The 21,377-nt window shown below is 35.4% G+C and overlaps 2 protein-coding genes across 5 annotated transcripts; one reads left to right on the plus strand and one right to left on the minus strand.

Annotated features, from left to right (window-relative positions):
- The first annotated feature begins 14,084 nt into the window (after window positions 1-14,084).
- Window positions 14,085-17,822, plus strand: LOC104742594 (uncharacterized). Of its 4 annotated transcripts, none has more exons than XM_087484893.1 (4): window positions 14,085-14,860; window positions 14,996-15,065; window positions 15,167-15,346; window positions 15,817-17,822. In XM_087484893.1, the coding sequence occupies exons 1-4, from the start codon at window positions 14,456-14,458 to the stop codon at window positions 17,448-17,450; spliced, it is 2,289 nt and encodes a 762-aa protein (XP_087341019.1). In that variant the 5' UTR covers window positions 14,085-14,455; the 3' UTR covers window positions 17,451-17,822. The 4 variants fall into 4 exon arrangements, with proteins under 4 accessions (XP_087341019.1, XP_087341018.1, XP_087341020.1 ...); XM_087484892.1 differs by having other exon boundaries at window positions 14,105-14,860; window positions 15,814-17,822; XM_087484894.1 differs by having other exon boundaries at window positions 14,134-14,860; window positions 15,170-15,346; window positions 15,814-17,822.
- A 32-nt stretch (window positions 17,823-17,854) lies between these two features.
- Window positions 17,855-20,335, minus strand: LOC104742595 (uncharacterized). Its single transcript, XM_087484896.1, has 4 exons — window positions 19,738-20,335; window positions 18,704-19,153; window positions 18,277-18,604; window positions 17,855-18,190 (listed from the first exon to the last, which is right to left on the minus strand). The coding sequence occupies exons 1-4, from the start codon at window positions 20,170-20,172 to the stop codon at window positions 18,054-18,056; spliced, it is 1,350 nt and encodes a 449-aa protein (XP_087341022.1). The 5' UTR covers window positions 20,173-20,335; the 3' UTR covers window positions 17,855-18,053.
- Window positions 20,336-21,377: the final 1,042 nt, after the last annotated feature.

A 21,377-nucleotide genomic window follows, 5' to 3' on the forward strand; every position in this document is an offset into this window, starting at 1 on the left:
TATAATTAAATAATGTAAAGCATTCGGAATTAATGCATGACTAATGAGAAAAATTACAAACGGATAGAAACGTTCAGAATTGTTAATGGATTGGTCTTTAAGGTTAGTACATCCCACTTAAAAGAAAACAATAACTTAAATTAGGAGTAATTATGAAATTAATGTCTCCTTCTGTTACGACTTAATTACAAAAAAGCAAATTTCAGTTACACAAATTAGTAAATTACTACTAATAAGAAAATTAATTTGGACATTTATTACTAGGGCTGGGCATTCGGGTAACCCGTTCGGATTCGGGTATTACCCATTCGGGTTCGGGTAAACAGGTTTAGAAAAATAGAACCCATTGGTATTTTTAGATATATGGGTTCGGTTCGGTTTGGGTACTATCGGGTTCGGGTCGGTTTGGGTTACAAATTTTAGAACCCGATTACTACCCGAACTACTGGGTACCCGAAAAAAATATAATTAAATTTATATTTTAGATATTTTGATTATTTTTGATATTAAGGTATAAAACTAAATGAAATATTCAAAATTATAATCATAATTTTGGGGTAATTGCATTATATTAATGATAAATATTATAAATATGTTTATATGTTCGGGTTTAATGGATACCCAAATGGGTACCGGGTATTATCCGACCCTAACTCGAACCCACAGGTATTAGAATATAGAATCCAATAGGGTTTTATAGGCAAACCCGTACCTAACCTGAACCCAGTTTTTCGGGTCGGGTTCCGGATTAGGTATTTGGGTACGGTTTTTATGCCCAGGCTTATTTATTACTATAAAAATTAGATAAAAATATAAAAATAAACAAAAAAAACAAATGGAAAAAGAGCAGAAGCTTACGTATATGATTAAAGTTATTAACCGACTTTGTTATGTCCTTTTTTTTACCGACTTTTCTTCATTGCGTTTCATCTGCACCGTGGATTACTTAAGATTAGAATAAATTACAACCGTAGGATCTTTTCCTAAATCATAAACCAACTAGGATTATGGGGTTTGCTCTCTCTATATATATTGTGACAAATAACATCATCTAATTCATCAACTCTCGTTGATCCTCATTGTCAACCCTCGTTGATCTATATCTAATCAACTCTCGTTGCTGATCTTCGTTGTCAACTCTCGTTGATCTCCATGATCAACCCTCGTTGATTAACAACCAGAAGTCGATGTTCTTCTTGTTGGGTTCGGCTTGTCATCAAGGTATATACGTTATCTTCTATGTCTAGGAGTTTTTATTATATTTGTCCTTACATGCGTAGACTAGGGTTTCTCTGTTTCGTTGTTACTCTGTTTCTAAATATCTCGGGTCTTCTGCTTATATGACCGTGTTGGGACAAACGCAACATCTGATATCATCTCTCGTCGATGCTTTAACGATCAACCCTTGATCTCATCATCAATACTCGTTGATGCTTTAACGATCAACTGATCTCGTTGATCTCATCATCAACACTCGTTGAGCCTAATCAACTATCGTTGATGCTTTAACGATCAACACTCGTTGATGCTCTCACGATCAAGTACTCTTCTTGATCTCATCATCAACACCTCGTTGATCCTAAATGTATCGTTTTATCTTGTATTTTTTCCCTTCAACTCTGTAGACTGGATGATCTGGATTTGATTGTGGCCACGCGTATTGATCATGGAAGCCTGCAAGCACTTGTCGTATTTCTTCAGCGAATCCTAGCGGGTAGACGTGTCTGTTGTACCAGTGAGCTGTGTGAGGACAAAGAAGATTAGGGTCAACTTCAGATTCATTAAATCCATTCAATAATGCAATTTGCTTTGCACGTTGATGGAAATTCCCCGAGGCAAAAGATCATTATTGTAGCTTGTCTCAATGTTCGCATCATATTTCTTTAGGATAATGATTTCTCCGTCTTGTTCTTCTTGGATTGTAGTAATCCTGAACGTGACAAGTATATCCAACTCAGGCTGTGCACGAACATGTTCTTGCCACCAGGTAACATCGTGGAATAATGTGAGCCATTTGTATAATAATTTGTAATGCGCCTTCCGTCTGGTCAATATGCATTTCGCCAAGTACTGGAGCAGTTGACTTTTATGGATGAGGACCGCAATAGTGTAAAGATCTGCCATGTACCAGAGTAGGAGGTATGCTTCCATAGGAAACCGGCTATAATGAGCAGGGTTCATATGAATGGTGGTAAGGAAGGGATAGGCCGGGTGGTAAGGGAGGCCAAGAAGTGGACCCTGATCAAGACCATATCGGTGTATATAGAGCTTTAGAAAACCATGCAGTGTCTCAATCCCTCTGTAGATCAATACATTGTCGAGTAACGATTCCCTTATTCCATGCGGCATATCAGCAATCATTTTCCGCAGATTATCTTCTGTTGGATTGTCTGGACTGAGGGTGTATATCATGGGTACTATTGACGAGATTTGACGCTAAGTTCTTGAAAGAAAATCTGGGAGGAAGTTGTCTTTTCCTTTGATGTGTTTAACATCGAATTTCCACTGGGAAAACCAACTTGCCCACCTGAGTAACTGAGCTTGTGGTAACATCTTCTGCTTGAACTGAATCATTTTTGGAAAGGAGGACATGTCCATTTCGATGAGGAAATGTTGGCCCACCAAATGAAACTCAAATTTTTCTATTCCTCTTTTGACAGCGAGTATCTCCTTGTAAGTAGAATGATAGTGTTTTTCACTATCTTTGAAGACTCCACTTTTGTAGCCACAAATATGCCTCTTCCCTTTTTCGTCTTCTTCTAAGAGTACTGCTCCCCAATAGCAATCACTTGCGTCCGTCTGCAGAATTCTTCTTCCCTTTGATGGAATTTTTAGAGCTGGTAAGGTTGTGGAAATTTTCTTCAATTCTTTCACTGCTTCTGTGCATTTCTGGCTCCAAGGAGGGGCATCTTTCTTGAGTTGAGCAGAGAGAACCGATCTGTGTTTTGCAAGTCCATGAATGAAATCCGACATATAATTGACAATCCCCAGAAACTGTTGGACTTGCTTGAAAGATAGTCGTTCATCTGGAAACTCATTGAGTTGGGTGGCAATGTGAGGTTGGAGGTAGTATTCTCCCTTGGATATGTGCATTCCCAGAAAATCAATATTCGTTTCTCCGTATTTTTGTACGATATTGTGGAACTTTGCCAATAATGAAGTGTGGGAATCTATGTCTGGCGAGAATAGCAGAATATCGTCGATATACACCAGCGCATTTGGGAGGATAGGCTCGAATATCTTGATCATAGCTTTTTGGAATAATGAAGGAGCTACCTTTAGTCCAAAAGGCATGACTTTCTAGTGGTAATGACGATCTGGTACACAAAATCCCGTCTTTGGTCTGTCTTCTGGTTTGATTCCAAGCTGCCAAAATCCTGCTTTTAAGTCAAACTTGGAGAAGATTTGTGCTTGCGGGAGTTTTTGGAATAACACTTCTCTCTTTGGCAAAGGAAACTTGTCATCGGCAAGGAAATGGTTGAGTGGTTGATAGTTGATGACCAATCTGAGTTTTCCTCGCACCTGTTCAGCCCGTTTGTTGACGTAGAATGCTTCGCATGCCCAAGGTGAAGTGGTCTTCTCAATGAGATCTTCTTTTTGGAGTTGGTCAATCTCTTCGAGTGCAAGATTGTAGTGATCTGGGTTCATTCCTGGGTGACTTGCTTTAGTTGGGTTGATATCTTCATTCTTCTTGAAAGGTAAGGATATGAAGAAATCTGGATTCTTCCATAAAGGAGATGAGCACTTTGTGAGAAACTCCGAATGAGAGGTGGCGCAAGATGTCTTTGCTATTTCTTCTTTTATGGGATTAAGCATCTCCATAGGGTATAGATGAGACACCGTTGTCCAAGGTAGCAGCTGATTTTTGTGCTTGAGACCTTTTGGGTGCCACGAAACTCTCCGAAGACTATGGAGGATATCAAATCCAAGTATAAAGTCCTTTCGAGGGAGTTCAGAACCAAATACTTTGGATTTAATCATGTATCCGGGGAAAAGTTGGATGTATATTGGCTTGCTGATAAGAGAGATATGAAATATCTGGCCGTTGGCTGCTTTGAAAGCGACTGAACATGAATTCCAATGTGAAGCTGGGAGGAGGTCTGGTTTGATGATGGATGAAGCAGCTCCAGTGTCAAAATAGGCAATGACCGGTATTGGTTTATCATACTTGTTTGGGAAGATATAGATCTTGGCATTTGGAGATGGTTGGGTTAGATACACCAATTCTTCTTGATGTGATTGCTCTATTTTGCAGAAATCGAATGTGTAGAGGTCAAACAACATGAACTGGTCGTCTCTATCACTTTCATCTCCAGTATCCTCTTCTGAAGATTTATCTTCAAACTCCATACCCATTGCAAGAACTGTATCATCAGTTGGTTCATCATCAAGGGAAAAGATGGATTCAATATCCGAGTCGTCAATATCTTCAACTTGTGCCAAGTAGCCAAGGAGGTTGTCTCTCTTCTTCTTGTTAGGACACTGTTTCGCATAATGTCCCTTCTTCTTGCAGATGTAACATCTGTCTGATTTTTTTAAACCTCTTTGAGTTTTCTTCCTGAAGAATTTCCATTTCTTTCTAGAAGATAACTTTGGATATTTCTTCTGCCACTTGCTTCTATAGCTTTTTCCTTTTCCATGACTTGTAGAACAATGGCATTTCTTTTCTCTGCATTTGATACTGAGTTCCGGCCGATCACATGCTTTTCCTAGAAGTTTTCCTTGTTCCTGAAGCTGTTTGAAAAACTTCTGGTGGTTGCATAGCTTTTCAAGGGCTGCCAGAGAAATTTGATATATTTCTCCGAGTGAACCTTGATTGAGAGGCATATTCTTGAGAGACAATACCCTTGACGTTTCATTTCCAAGTGGTTCTGGAAGTGAATTCAGGTACGCCTGTTTGAGGTTGACATCATCTATTCCATTTAGGGCATAGAATCTCTTTGACATCCGCTCATAATGTCTTTCAAGATCCTTCCTCTTGAAGGAACAACATCTCATGCTAAGATATTCTTCTCTTGCTTGGATAGTATAGTGATCCCATGTGCCGAGAAATTCATTATGAATGTGTCCCACCAAAGCATCGATTGTTGGAGATTGTCGGATTTGTAATTGTCGATATTGATCTAGGCTTATCCACCATTGCCTGAGACGTCCTTGGAATTTAGCCACCAGTTTATCAATCGAGGTAGGTAAAGTGGCTCCTGGGTTAAGTTGTTGTTCTGTTAGCCATGCATGCATCTCATATACTTTGTCACGCCATTTTGAAGGGGGAACATCATCAAAAGAGAAACCCTTATGTGGTTCTGTACTAAACCGCGGGTTTCCTTCTGTCTGATCTCGTCCAGTTTCTTGGGTTTCTTCATATACGTTTCCACCTTCACTCTCTATGTCTTCTTCAACCACAGCAGGTGAAGCCATCATAAAATGTGGGATCATGGCCTTATCATTCTCATCTTTTAATGTTGTTGGTACCTTATTCATCATACTTCCTTGAGAAAGTCTTTTTTCTTGTTTTGCGACCTTCTCGAGAAAAACAGTGATTGGATTAGCGTGCTCCACCATGAATTGCATTTTGCTGGCTTCGGGTTGGTCTTGAGATTTTGATGTCTCGGTAAGCGGTTTGGTTGGTTCAAGTATGGCTTCCTTCCCTGGTCTTTTTTCTGTTGGCTTTTTCTTTTTGGTAGACTGTTGTTCATAGAGAACTTTTGTTGGTAAGAAGGAGGATGCTCCAAAAATACTTGGGTCTTGAGAAAAAGATAAAGGTTGTGTTTGGGCTGTGTAAGGTGGTGTGTAGATGGGATATGGTATAAAAAGGTCATATGGAGTTGGTGGTTGAGTTTTGGGTTGGTTTTGTAAGGACTGTAATTGAGCTTTAAGGGACTTTAGTTCAGACTCTTTTTGGAACATGAGGGGAGAGTTCATGGAGACAGTAGTTGCAAGGTGGAGAAGTTCTTGGTGGAGAGAGATTATCTTTTTGGTGAATTCTTTAATGGAAAGGTCCATGATGGTTACCTTTTTGTCAATCTGGCTTAATAGATGGTTTTGGGTTACGACGTTCTCCGACTGCCAGTTTAACATTGCTTCTGCGGCACTGATCTGCTTTACTGAACCATCTGGATTCTTAACATTTGGATTCCGAATTTTCCACGAGTGCTTTATATTGTTTTCTTCGAACTCTTTGGATGGAAATGGTGAATCCTGCTGTGATGGGGGTCCGAACATGTAACTTAGTTGTACCTCTTCTTTTTCAGGTGTTGTGGGAGTTGAGCCACCTGAATACAATACATAGTATTCAAAATTCTTGCCGCTTGGTTCTCCGAGAAGGCCAACTTGTGGATCTCCAGACTCAAATCGTTCTTTGAGAATTTGTTGTGTAGTTTTCTTTTTTCTCCTACGCCTTGGGGTGTCATCATCATCAGAACTATTCATCTGACAGTGTTGGCAATCGCAAACATCAAAGAATTTGTGGCTTGTTTCATCTTGGAAAGAGTAAATGAGATCTCCCAACGAATCAAAGGATGAGATCGGAACACCATCTAAACGTGGATTGATCTCCAAGGTTTGAGTGTCTTCAAAAGGAGTAATTGTATTGATTTCAGTGCAGAAACCCGTTGGTCTTGACTTTTCTTCTTGTTGCTTGAAGGCATAAGTTTATCCCCTTGTATAAAGATCTTTCTTACATTCTTACATAATCTTTGTCCAAAATACTTCCTAAACACTTAGCATTGATCCTAAAAACCTCTCAAGATCAAGTACTCTTCTTGATCTCATCATCAACACCTCGTTGATCCTAATCAATTCTCGTTGATGCTCTCACGATCAAGTACTCTTCTTGATCTCATTATCAACACCTCGTTGATCCTAATCAATTCTCGTTGATGCTCTAATATCATCATCTCTCGTTGATCTCACCATCAACCCTTGTTGATAAAAGAAGCAAGGTTCTTGCATTGGGAGGGGTTGTATTTGACTTTTGCCATGACAGGTGCGCTTGCTTGGCAAGTCGAAGACCCTATATAATATGTGAGCCTATTAGTATATAAGTGAAGTATCTGATCAACTCTCGTTGGCCCTCTCACCATCAGCTCTCGTTGGCCCTATAACCATCAACTCTGTTGATTCTAATCAACGTCCCTCGTTGAGTTTTTAAAAAGAAGGAACTTGAATCTTTCTCCATAGATTTACTTTCTTGTTTGGGCTTCCAAACTGAAAAAGAAGGGGATGCATACGACCTTTGCCATGACAGGTGCGCTTGCTTGGCAGGTCTAGAAACCCTATAAAATAAAAAAGATTCAAAGTTTGGTTTCGTGGATCGCACGGTATTGTTAGTATTCATTCTTTTCCTGGATCTCCCTCCCCTATACTGTGTGTCTCTCTTATTTTCCTGCTTTTTTTTTCCTTCTCCAGCTACATAATTGCATAGATAGCTCTAGTTCATGTCAGAATCATGGATCAATTTTTATGGAGAGAATGTTTACCTCTCATCTCTCATACATGAAGATGCTGGAATATGATCTTTGTGAATGAGAAGATGTCTAGGATTCAGGTTGTGGTAATTGGAACGAAGTGGAAGTAGGAGCGTACCATGTTCAATTTCCACTAATTCAAGGAAAAACATCGTTTGGATTGGATTTTAAAATGTCAACATGTTGTTTTTGGTCATATCGTCATATGCTTGTGTATATGTATATAATATATAACCAGAAGTCATCAACAAGAACTATCTCTAACTAAAGTTAGCGAAACCAATCTCTAGATAGTCGTGGTTTATCATTACATATATATAATTAAGAATATTAGAAAAATATATAAGAAGTTGATTATCTTCCAAGTGGAGCGATGCTGGGTATCTAATTGAACCATTCATCTCTTGCATATAAACCATCTTCTTTGCATATCAATATTCTCAATTCTTTGTAATTTAGATAGTAATTTATAATTTATTTGGTTTTTAATTCCTAATTATTTAATTCTATAGAGACACTTGTCACGAAAATGAGTCTCTATATAGCATATTAGTTTTATATCATTTTTTGTTTAGTTTCAAGATAAAATTTAAAATGATTAAAAATTTATAATACCCTAAACATATGTAATTTTTTTAAATGATTTTTGACTTCATTCACTATTGTAATATTATTGATTATATGAAAACTTTAGTATTTGAACTTTGGTTGGGCCTTTGATTACAATATCTAAAAAACACTAACAATAATAAATTCTTGTCTCGTCACAAATCAATTGTCCAAAAAAAAAAAAAAAAGAGAGTAACCTGGTCACCCTTGGATATGCGGACAACGGATAACCTTGTTTCAATATGCCAATAAGGTATATGAAACAAAGTTTACCTAAAAAAATGTGTTTTGTTGATGTGAGTCATTGTTATCAAATTTTCAGCAAATTTATTGATCATGAGTTTCACATTTTGTAGAAATTGTTTATGTTCCTTGTAATTAGGTTTAAATTATCGATTTGGAGAAATACATGACGAGATTGAAGTTCTACGTAGCTCTAGTACGAAGTCATAGTTACAATGTATGCTACTTATGTAAAGGTCTACGCGAGACCGGAAGATGCAGCGGGACTCATTCCGATGAAACCCAAGACTCTGGATTATGTCTCAGAGTCACAACATAAGGTGACTATCAACGAGCTGTTTGCAAGAGTGGGATTGAGAATTGTTTTCTCCCGATATTTCTAATATTTGGTCGGTTTGATAACTCTTCTCCCGCACTATCAAACTTATGTATCTATCATTTTTTTATTTCTTTGTATGTGCGATGGTTCTAGCTATTTTGGCTTGCACATTGGATATGTCCAATGTTGCTTTATTCTGGATCTAAGAACTTGGTTGATAAAAAAAACAATGTATGCTACTCAAATTGAATAAGATACAGTCTCATACAATCTATTATATTAAAGCAGAAGTAAAAACGTCCAGGTTCACTCTCAGACACAAAGTACTGTTTTGTCATTAATAAAATATACCCCTAACGTTAAAATATTTTGCCTCTCGACGTAAATTTCTCTATTTTCTGCATTAAAAAAAAATAAAAAAAATCGATAGAAATAATCTATTTACATAAAAAGTTATTTACAAAACTAGAATTTGCTAGATATATCTCTATATTTTTCGGAAAACACCCTTTTTACAACTATGGTTCTGTTTTATACTACAATTTCTACAGATTTGAGATAATTAATGAGCTTAGATTGTTTATAGATAGATCGACGTTAATCTAAAAATTAATGGGCATCTACAGGAAAAAAAACGACGACAATACACCTCCTTACTCCTTACTGGAAACCCTAAAAAATAGGTCATTTACAACTATAAATACAATGTTTGCTTTCACCATAACTCAATAAAGAAAGAAAAAAAAACTCTATTTTTTCGAATTTATAGTTTTATCAGTTTCAATAATTCTTTCATCATGTTCTCAAATTTATATTTGTATTCCGATCTTACGGTTCTTTATTATTCATCGACTGATCCCATTTATTTTCCTGTTCATATAGTGGTTTTTTGGAAAGCAAGATCTATAAATCATAATGCTTTGGTTGTTGTTGGTTCATCTTTCAAAAAAAGTGTAATATTGTGCTTTTTGTTGAGGTTTTACATTAAATTTTTTAACATGTTCTCAAATTTATATTTGTATTCTGATTTTCTATTTTTATGATTAATCAACTTTTTTTTTATTTGTCTGTTCGTATAGTGGTTTATTGGAAAGCAAGATCCATAGATCATAAAGCTTTGGTTGTTGTTGGTTCACCTCTCAAAAAAGGTATAATAATTATGCTTTTTTGATGAGATTTTAAATTTAATTCTTTTATTATATTCTCAAATTTATATTAACATTTTTAATAGAAATTTTCTTCAATTGAATATTTATAATATATTCTTATAAGTATCTTCCATCTTTTTAAAGAGAGATATTGCATATGGATCTTATTATTTTTTTACTTTTCTGTTAATATAATAGATAATAACTAGTTGACGTAGGTATCATGGACGAGATGAATCGATCAACAAATTTGTTTCTAATTACTATTTAGTATCAGGTATTATTTTATATAATCGAATGATCAACGTGTTAAATTATTTCTAATCTTTATAATTTCTTTTTCATAATTTGATTTTACTTGGATAGCCATACATATTTTCGAGTATGTGGAAACGAAATTGTTTAATTTCATTCAGATTAATTAAATAATCATGTTATATAATTATTTGGAAATAGAGAATAATTCCATGTTTTAATTATTACTTTTTAAAATATATATATATATATATATATATATATATATTGAACAGGATATACCTAAAGACTACTACAATGATGATGGTCCTGAGGATGATGTTATGATTCATTCGACGACTACAAGAACTAAATTTTCGGATTGGATTATATTCAATACACAAGCTCCTAAAGCCAAAAAAAACTTATGCTGCAATTCCAATTCCATCTGTTTGGTTTCATAAAGAGATGATATGGAAGCCAAGATCAGAGAGAAGACATTTTTTTTAACCCAACAATATTCCTATAACATTTGTTCCTTTAATTTAATTTTTCTTTATTTAAATGTAACAATAATCTAATTATTAATAAATTGATCTTTGATCTTTAAAAATATTACACTTTTTTATGACTTTTGTATAATAGAATCGTCAATTTTTACTAACTATTGAGTTTGTGAAAATATTTATTCATAAATGTTTCTGATATAAAATAAATTAATAATTATACATAAATGAATGGCAGAATAATAGTGTATATCTTCAAACTTATGTCAAACTTATGTAATTTCATAAATTTAAAACGACAAATATGTAAAAACGTTTTATTATATACCTTTATTTGTAAAAACCATACTCGCAAAGGATAAAACTTACGATTTATTAAAAATTTACAAATTTGAAATGATAAAGATGGAAATAATTATTATTTGAAAAAAAATTAACATATCTCAAATAATATATATATATATAAATATGTTATATATATTTACTTAAATGGATAATTATCTTCATGAGTATATTTATTATGAACTTAAAGTGATAAAGATGGAAATGAAAATATTTTGGTTATCTTTTAAAATAAAATAAAAAGATATTTATCAGAATTTTACATAATCGATACGTTGTTGTTGGTTCATCTTTCAGTTTCCTATTTTTCTTGCATTTGCGATTACTATAAACAAAAGCCAAGGTCAGACGTTGAAACATGTTAGATTGTTTCTACCCAAGCCTGTATTTACACATGGACAACTATACGTTGCATTTTCTAGAGTGACAAGCGGAAAATGATTAAAGATTTTGATTACAGATAAAAAAGGGAAATGTTAAAACAAAACCCTTAATGTGGTTTTCAAAGAAGTCTTTGAAAATATATGATTTTCTTTTAAGCATCTAATATCTACTATAACGTTTCATTTCATACATTTGCTATCCGATTTTCAGAGTTTTTATTTTTAATAATATTACCTTTTTCATATCAATATGTAAGTCTTAAGTTTTAAAAGATGAAAACGTGAAAACATCTTCAATATGTTAGCACAAATTTTATGTTGGACATGCAAGGGTGACAAACCTTATATTAAAACTGTATTTATTTATATAATATTATAATTTTAATAATCAGATTAAAGGTGAGGCACTTAAACGATTAAGATGCAACATTTTAATTGTGACTCTTTGTATTTTTACAAATCAAAAATCCCCTTTTCGTTTTTGATAATAGAGAAGAAATAAGAAAAACCTAATTTGAGAAAATCATGAGATTCGATTATATTGTTGATCTTCTTTCCGGAAGAACTAATTGGTGTATCCACGCCAATGTCTTACATTCTTGGAGTGTCAGAGAGTTCTTTACAAAACGAGTTCTGCTTCTTGTGGATGTAAAGGTTAGAGTCGTTAATTGAATGATTTTTACTTAAATTTCAAGTTCTAAGAGTTATTGTATATAAGACTTCTTACACAATTGTTGTTAAACTGTGAAGGGTGACACAATTGAAGCTGCTTTTTTACCCAGTACACTCGCTAAACTCCGGAAATATATAGACAATGGTGAGTGGTACTATATTAGAAATTTCAAAGTGATCAATTCAACCCTGCAAGAGAGGAATACTCATCATCCTTATCAGATTAAATTTATGGATGATACCATGATGACGATGCTCAAATCATTGAGTCCAAATAATTACTTTCGATTTGAGGATTTGGATGATATATATCGTGGAAAAATAAATCATCCCATCTCTTTCGGTAAGTGTTTCTTTAATTTATTATATATTGTTTTGGTACAATCCGTCAGTATAATTAATCGGTATCTTTGTGTTCGAAAAACTAGAATCTTTTAGGAATTTTGAAACTTTGTGTATTGGTCCCTCTCATAGAAAAGTACGACTTAAACTTTACCAAATATAGATTAGCAATACTTTGGAAACCTAAATTCTATCTTTTTCCCAAATTAGATGTTTATGGGTGTATAATGGATGTGGAAGATAAAAGAAGAACTGCAAGTGCCACTGATAGTAATGAAGTTGTTCTCATGTTGTTGAATGATAGGTAAAAGATATTTACTCTACCTTTAGGACAGTTACGTTTTAAAGTTGTCTCCGTTAAGATTTTTATTAATTTGAAAAACATGTAGGAATGAGACTGTGAAGTGTCGTGTCAAAGACAACTACGCTTTTCAATTCATGTCTGTATGGCAATCAAACGGGTGCCATCTCATATACAAAACCGAACCTATGTTTTGTGTAATGCGGTTTATGAAGGTCAGAGAATATGAAGGTATGTAACATAAATTAATTATGATATTATTATCATAAGGTAACCAATATATTCACTTTAAATTCTAAATGTCTATAGGTGCACCATGTATTGAAAACACATTTGCCTCTTCGAATATCTTTATAAAACTAGAGTTCGAAGGACTGGAGCATCACCAGGCTATGTAAGATGATTTTATGTATATTAAAACAAGTTATGTATAATGTTAAAGTAAAATTTCTTAAAACATTTTATATATTTACAGGTCTGAATTTTCTGGACGTTATTACATAAACCATGTGATAAAGCAACAAGGTGAAAGCTCCGAAACTCAGATGTAAAAAATGGAGCCTTGAAGATTTGTTTTTGTATTTTTGAATGTCTATAAAATTCTGAATGTTTGTATTAACCGCTACTTGAAATCCAAATTTGGATTATTCTCATCTTTATTTTGTAACTGAAATAACACATTATAATGTGTTATAATGTGTAACTGTCATAGTAATGCCTTGGTGATGTTGTCATTTTGTTATTGGTTATTTATCGACCAAACATTAGTTCATATGAAGAGCAGTTCTTGATATAAATTGACCAAAATATATGTGAAACAACAAAAAAAAAATATCACAAAACCACTAACCAAATTTTATGAGAAACTCTTTTTGATGGATTAAATTGTAAGATTACACAATTTACTAATTTCAATTTTGAAAAATATATAGTGAAGTGACATTCTAACAAGTTTGTAATCATGAGAGATATTTGATCTAATGGAATATGATGGTATTCAAATACATGTAGTCTATACAATTATGATGAACAACAATGACATGATGCTTCTCTTCCCACAACATTCTAATTCACGACATACATTTTTACATGTACGACAATCCTAACATTGGTTAAATGCACACAAAAAAAAACCCACAATATATAATTTTACTTGTAATATTCTAGAATCTCTAAGAAACTGCATTTTTTTTTGGTTGGAAGAATTTATTTGTGCATATGGTAAACTCTCTTTGCAACACACATGACCATATTAAATAATTTTTATCTCAAAACTGATGTGTAAAGGCTACAAACAGCCTTCACACTCTTAAAAAGCCTCAACGGTTGATTACAATCCGGTATAAAATAATTTGTATGTCTTAATTGTGATTAGAGATTTGGTTAAAGAAACTTTGATTCGGTTTGGTATTCAACCTCTATTACAGGAAAAAAAAAAAAAAGATATAAAAGCCCAGTTTCCCTAAGCCTGTTTAGGAATAAGTATATAATAAGGCCTGTTGATATAATCGGAAGGCCCAACTATGAACCCAGAAAAACAATTGCACAGCTGATGATATCTCTCTAGAAAAAATAAAGAAGCCGAAGCAGCGCACGCCTCTCTCATCATCTTCTTAGCTGCTGCGAAAAAACTCTTTTGTAAAATTTGGTTAATCGACTCGTCCTCGTCGTCGTCCTTTTCTAAAAACTTTTCCCCCAAATTTTTTACCCGCGAAAATTATTAGGTTTTCGTCACATTTTAATTCCCTTTTCAATTTTTTTAAAACAAACAAAACCAAACTCAGATCTTCTTCCCTCTCTATCTTTTTCTTCTAGGGTTTCTCTTCTTCCCACTCTCTCTCTCTCTCTCTCTCCTTTCGCGGATCTCTTTCTCTTTCATCTTCGTTAGAGATGGATGTGGCGATTAGCGATGTACCGGTGAATCTCCAATCTGAAGAGCATAGAGACGGAGTTGACGAATCTGTTGCGGTGGTGGAGGAACAACCGCCGGCGAAGAAGCCACGTTTCGACGAAGAAGTGAACAGAGTGGCGGAGATCGTTCTCGTTTTATCGGCATTGCGGAAGATCCGAGGTGGGAAAAACCCGACGGAACTTGAGATTGAGCTGATGGTTGAAGCTAAATCGAAATTGGTTGATATGTGTCAGGAGTTCACTCCTAAGGATATCATCTCTAGGGATGCTATCGGAGCTGTCATTGAAGATCTGGGTTTGAATGCTAAGGTTAAAGATCAGAGATTAGGGTTCCGAGCTCCTAAATTGACCATCTCTGAGAAGCTATCTCTTGGGAGGAGAAAGGTTTGTCTCCTTTTTTTTACTTACTTCTATGTTTCAATTTCTCGATTAGGATGTAACCATGCACATTGATCTGACTCTATAAAGATGTTTTCGGAGTTAATCAAAGTAGCAATTTTTGTTTTTGTTTCTCTCCAGATGGAAGAATCGAAGAAGAACCCAGTAGTGTCCACTACTTATACATCTACGGTTCATTCTTCAGTTCCGGGTATGACTACGTTTACGATCAGTATATTCAATTAACCATTAGCTAATAATAACTTCAAGAGTTAGTCATGGTAATCTTCTCCACTCTTATGATTTTTGCAGCAGCAAATCATGTTTCTACCTCACATCAGTGCCCTAATAGCGAAGTGAAGGCAACCACTAGTTCTGTTAATCCTGCTACTGGAAGCCATTTTGTTAGGGATGCAACTAAGATAACACAACCTAGGATAGAGAGACCACAGTTTAAGTCAGATATGCATACCGGTCCTTCTCAGGCACCAGGTATCTCCACTTTTCTTACCTTGTTGTTCTATTCCCTTTTTTGTATTCTAGATATTTTCTTTGCTAAGATATGATCAGCTAGAAAAGATAGCTCAAAATTGGTGTTAGCTGGTGAATTGTTTGGTCATTTAGTTGATTTGATATGGTTATACTTTATATGTTAGAAGTTAAAAAACGTAATGAATATGTGCTCATAGTGCAACATTATCATTTGGTCATTATCAGAGTGTTTTAATAAGTTTTGTTCTCAGTAGAAAGCTTACTGGTGTCTTCTACATTTTCTGTTGACACTTGGCAAATTCTCTCGCTAATCCTGGTTATCAGTTCTTTTTTGCTAACTGAAACTTGGAAACGTCCATGAGGTTTTCATTTTGAGTTCGAGTTTGGGTTTCATATCTTCTGTTTTTTTATCTGTTCATTGACAAGTATCTATCATCTCTAAGTTATTACCTCTTCTTCTGAACCAGCAGTTCCTGCTGGAAACTACTATGGGAATGCCACAACATGGTCTGCCCAACCTCATTCGAGTTCCTCCACCATATCATTTGGTACTGCGTCAGATAGCAAAGTTCCTGTTCAGAGTTCTTCCAGAGTCACAGATCCGACCTTTAGACCATTTATGTCTCAAACTCCACCAGGTGCATTCCCAGGCATGAAAGGCGTGAGTTACGGTCAAACTTCTTCACCTTTTGGAAACAACAACCATGCTGAAATTGCCAAGTTAATCCATAAAGTTCTGCAACCGCGGGCTAAACAAAATGTCTTGTGGAACCCACCTTCAAGAGAATACATGAGTAAAGCAATGACATGCCAAATGTGTCACGGAAATATCAATGAAGTAGAGACCGTGCTAATCTGTGATGCTTGTGAAAAAGGATATCACTTGAAATGTCTACAAGCTCACAATATGAAAGGAGTTCCGAAATCTGAGTGGCATTGCTCCAGGTGTGTGCAATTGTACAATGGCAAGTCTTTTCCTCCTAAATACGGCCGTGTCATGAGAAGCGCCACTATAGCAAAAATGTCTTCTAGTACAGCCGAAGTTCAGTCACCCGCAGAGAAGAAGGTTGGTAAAATGGATCCAAAGGTTAAGCAAGAGGCAATGCCACATCCCAAGACAGCGAAACCAGTTGAGGATTCAGCTATGGAACAAACTGTTGAAGCTGGAGATGCAGCTATGAATCCAATTGTTGAAGCTGGAGATGCAGCTATGAGTCCAATAGTTAAAGCAGCTATGAGTCAAATAATTGAAGCTGGAGATGCAGCAATGAATCCAACAGTTGATGCTGAAGATGCAGCTATGAATCCAAGAGTTAAAGCAGCTATGAGTCAAATAGTTGAAGCTGAAGATGCAGCGATTAATCAAGCAGTTGATGCTAACTTTGATCCACCGGTTCCTGTAGGAAACGCTGATGCTGAGTGTGATGATCCTTCAGGACCAGTATCTCACTCAGAGACTCTTCATCCTCCAAACCTAGAGAAAAAGATAGTACTGAGCAAAGATGCTAAGAGAGGTGTTTCCACAAGTTATCAAGATAAAAGCCCGAAGATCATAGCGGAATCATCATTACAAGAGGAGAATTTAGCTTCGCAGACAGAGAACTCACTAACCCAGCCTCTGTCGCAATCCAACGCAGATCATGTCCAACAACACAACACAACACCAAATGTCCAAGAAGCTATACAGAAGAATTTCTCAGAAAATCCAGCTACGCAGACAGAGAACTCACCAACTCAGCTTCCTCCTTTGCAATCCAACACAGATCATGTCCAACAGCAGGACACAACACCAAATATCCCAGAAGCTATACAGAAGAATTTCACAGAAAATCCAGCTACGCAGACAGAGATTTCACCAAATCAGCCTCCTCCTTTGCATTCCAACACAGATCATGTCCAACAGCAGAACACAACACCAACTGTCCAAGAAGCTATACAGAAGAATTTCACAGAAGATCCAGCTACGCAGACGGAGAAATCATCAACTCAGCCTCCTCCTTTGCATTCCAACACAGATCATGGCCAACAGCAGAACACAACACCAGCTGTCCAAGAAGCTATACAGAAGAATTTCACAGAAAATCCATCGGAAGGCAAAAGCTGATAATGGTTCTGGTTGAGACAAAAGTTACAGAAACCAGTATTCACTCTGTCCGCAAAAGTCACCACTCTTACTGAGGCAGGCTCTTTGGTCCTCGAGTATATATATTAGTAAGTGATGATGTCTTTGATTTAAACTTTGGTTAGGTTGAATTGCTAAATCTTGTTCTATAGAACACGTGTGGTTCAATTTTGTGAGCATAAGTAGTGACTGGTTTAGTTTAAGCTTGTGTAGTTTAAGCTTGAAGTTTTTTTAAGGTACTTTGTGAAATAATTCCTTAATTTACGTAACCTTATAAAACCTTCATCATCTACTACTACAGTGACACAATTGTAATACATTGACTGGAAAATAAATAAATTTATTTCGCTAAAAGTACAAGACTTCGTAAATTCAGAAAATATAAAAGTGAAAAACAGGGGAAGGCTTTTTGATTCGAATCTAATTTACAATAACATGAAATTTATAACAATAATAATAACACACCAACGTAACAAATAAATTGATTTACAGTAGAAATTACAAAGGATAAATAGATAAAACGGATTCAAAAGTGATTCAGTGCCAAAAGATTTAGGAGGTTTCTTGATGATCCGAGAAAGGGATTCAAGAAATTCCAACGGTTTTACCGAGAAGCCAAAGAACAAGAGACAATTCAAGTCCAAAGATCGTATGGAGTGTACCTCTATCAAGTGTAAACCCATACACTGTGATTCCTGCTCTGTTATTCTCGAAGTAACTCACTGCGAAAAATCCAACCAGACATAATTAAGTAAACCAATTAAGACAGCAAAAATGACAGTGCAGAAGATTTTGTTTTTTTTTTTACCTAGAGCTTGTCGTTTTTGGAATGACATGGTACTGAAAGCATAAGCGGGAATGATGTTGTTGTTGTCTAGATCATCTTCTTCGTCACCATACTCTTCGCTGTCAGATTCTGTCAATGTAACAACATCATGACCTCTGTTGTTATCTATGTTGTTGTTTCTAGCAACCAAAGTTGGAGTCTCTCCATCTACTGTCTGATCAAAGGATTCTAACGTCGCGCATACATGCCATTTCGCAGCTAAACATGTCACAGCTTGAGCCTTGTGTGTGATCTTTGATGCACTTCGTAGTAGTATGAGAAGTGCAGTAACTAATGTCATTGAACAAAGCTGTGATCGATAAAATCACATAAGAAGAAAACTGTTAAGTTTTTCGAAGTGGATCTTAAAACGAACCATATATACATGTAGTGAGTAAAGGAAACTTACAGCGAGTTCTCCAGCTCTGTAGATATTGACTTCAGTGTAGGCTTTGGTAGTAATAAGCAGAGAAGAAAACTGACTACCAGTAACAAGAATCAATAAACACAGAATGAAAGAACGGTATCTATGGCTGATGATTCTAAGATGACGTCTGATACGGAGATGCTCAGACAAGATAGAACCAACATCCGAATCAATCTGAAAGAGCTTAGCAAAGTCTTGAAGACGAAGAATCTGAAGATGGCAAATGAGACGGAAGAGCACACATACAAGGAAGATTACAGTTGTACGGTAAAGCCAAGAACAAAGCTCCATTACACAAGCCACTGTATCACTTAAGACAACGTTTCCTAAAAAGGGTATCTGAGATCCACCTGATGCGTACCACCAAATTTTGTATGCACTCATTGCTGAGAAACATGGTATCACAAAGTAGGACACAATATGAAGCGAAGTCTGTAAAGAAAAGAACAAAAAAAATTGTAATGCTTGTAAAACAAGTAATAGGGTAAATCCAGAGTTTTTTACTTTTTACTACAAAGAGAATGTCACCAAAGTTTAGGTTAGAAAAGAGAGTGACAATAACGTAATTATTAATTTTCCTTAAGATGCCGTAGAGTTGTTTCCTAACTTTATTATATTCATGATTCTTCTATCTATATCTTCTCCTTAATTTTCTCTATTATATCTTTTTTTTCCAACTTGACTTTTATTCTTTGCACAAATGATTTGCCGTAAATCCAAAAAGATTCGAATAGTAATTCCTTACACGATAATAATGGCATTTTCTTCCTACTTTCACAAAAAAAATTTGTGGCAGAAATGAGTTGTTTACACTTTACACCATTGGAAAGAGATCTATTCTTAGCTTTAACATAGTGCGACATGATCTTGATCGGTTCCAAAGTTTCTCAAGAAACCAACAGATTTGTGTGATTCAAACAAAATTCTGAAACAAAACTCGGATTTACAGAGATAAAACCAAAACTGATAAATTCAAGAATTGGAATTAAGGGAAAAATGAAATTCAAGAAACTCACATTGAGTTGATTGGTGTAGTTTCTTCGTACGGTTTCGCTCTCGTCCCAGAGTTTATCAAAGAAGAGGAACCTTCGAAGACCGTACTTGCTAACGAATCTGGTGAGACAGAGGAAAGAGACGGTGGCTACGCTGCTAAGAGAGAGCTGAACGACTGAATCGTACGGTCTAGAATGGTAGCTGTCGCACTCGGCGCAAGCGAGGAGGAAATGAGAGATGGCAGGAACGACGAGGGTGAAGACGACGAACATAGTCCAAGAGAGGATCGCTGTCCATGGACTCGAGTGATCCACGCACATCCATCTTAGGTATTTACGGAAGCTGTGTAGCTCGTCTTGCTGGTGCGAAACGCAGCGGTTGAAGATCTTGTTGGTTTTGTTGTTGTTTTCGTGGTTTATCAGCGGCTCTTTCTCGAGGCCGATGTCGATGTCTGCCATGGAGAAACAGAGTTTTGAGAGAGAGAGAGAGAGAGATCGCGTTTGCGTTCTTTTTTTACTGCGATTCGGGTGATGCCATCTGTGAACAGAAGTGAGACGGGAAACGCTATTTATAAGTTAGTTATTAGTTTTATTTTTTTGATTGGCGTGTGAAGGTTGTTTTGTCTTGTAAGGACTGAAGGAGTCACATAAATTGGTATAAACTTTTTTTTTTTTAGTCCAAAAAGCAATTAACTGTATTCATTTTTTGACATAACCTGATATTTTATTGCATAGTATATTTCAAAAAGAAAAATGATCATGTTATTTTTTTTTTTAAACAACTTAATTTATGGATATTGTGTTTCGGAGCACGTTGAAAATTCTATTGAGTTCGAAAAGAGTGATTTCATCGATGGAGAGTAAATAAAACTTGTTCATTTGGCTATTAATTATGGAATAAGTAAGTAAAAAAAAAAATATATATACCACACAACTAGCCGAACAAATTAGGAGCATGAGAGTAAAGAGATGGCTTTGGTCGGACCATGTTTAAAAATGATCCATCCAGTCAAATGGTATGCTTTGAAAATGTTGAAAAGGTAAAATAAAAAAAACAGTTACTTTGGAATCGACTCGAGCTAGCTAGAGTGTGATTTTTTCACGTAAAAAATATGATGTCTCATCATTTTCTATTTTATTCTTAAATGGAAAATTGGAAATACTTAATTTCATTATAAAAAAAAACATGTTTGTATAATATGAAATCAAGTAGAAGAACATGAACACAGGCTGTGTAGTGGAACCCACTTGGCATGTGTTTAGGTTTCTCAGATCACCGTAGAAGCATCGCCATTCGCCACGCCTGCCATTTGGCTGTCCTGTTCCTCAGTAACCATATTAATTTTCTAATCATCATTTGATCAGTCGATGTTATGTATTATGTAAGAAAACAAAATGTCATTGGAACAACTAATTATATCAATCTGTTTTTTTAGTACGATGATTTTCTTATTACATTCAATTTATACAAAGATTTTAAACAACCACCGGCAAGAGGAGGGCATGTCTTAAGTTTACTGGAAGAAAGGTATAATTTTATAAGGCATATGTGAAGTGTCTAACTCAATTAGTGCTTATGATCTCAAATCGAATACTATACGTGATAATTCACAGTTTTGAATTTTTTTCTTTTTAAGTTAATGATTGTGAATGATTTGAAATCA

Source organism: Camelina sativa, chromosome 14, assembly GCF_030686135.1.
Source record: "Camelina sativa cultivar CO46 ecotype springtype chromosome 14, ASM3068613v1".
In the NCBI taxonomy this organism is placed as follows: Eukaryota; Viridiplantae; Streptophyta; class Magnoliopsida; order Brassicales; family Brassicaceae; genus Camelina; species Camelina sativa.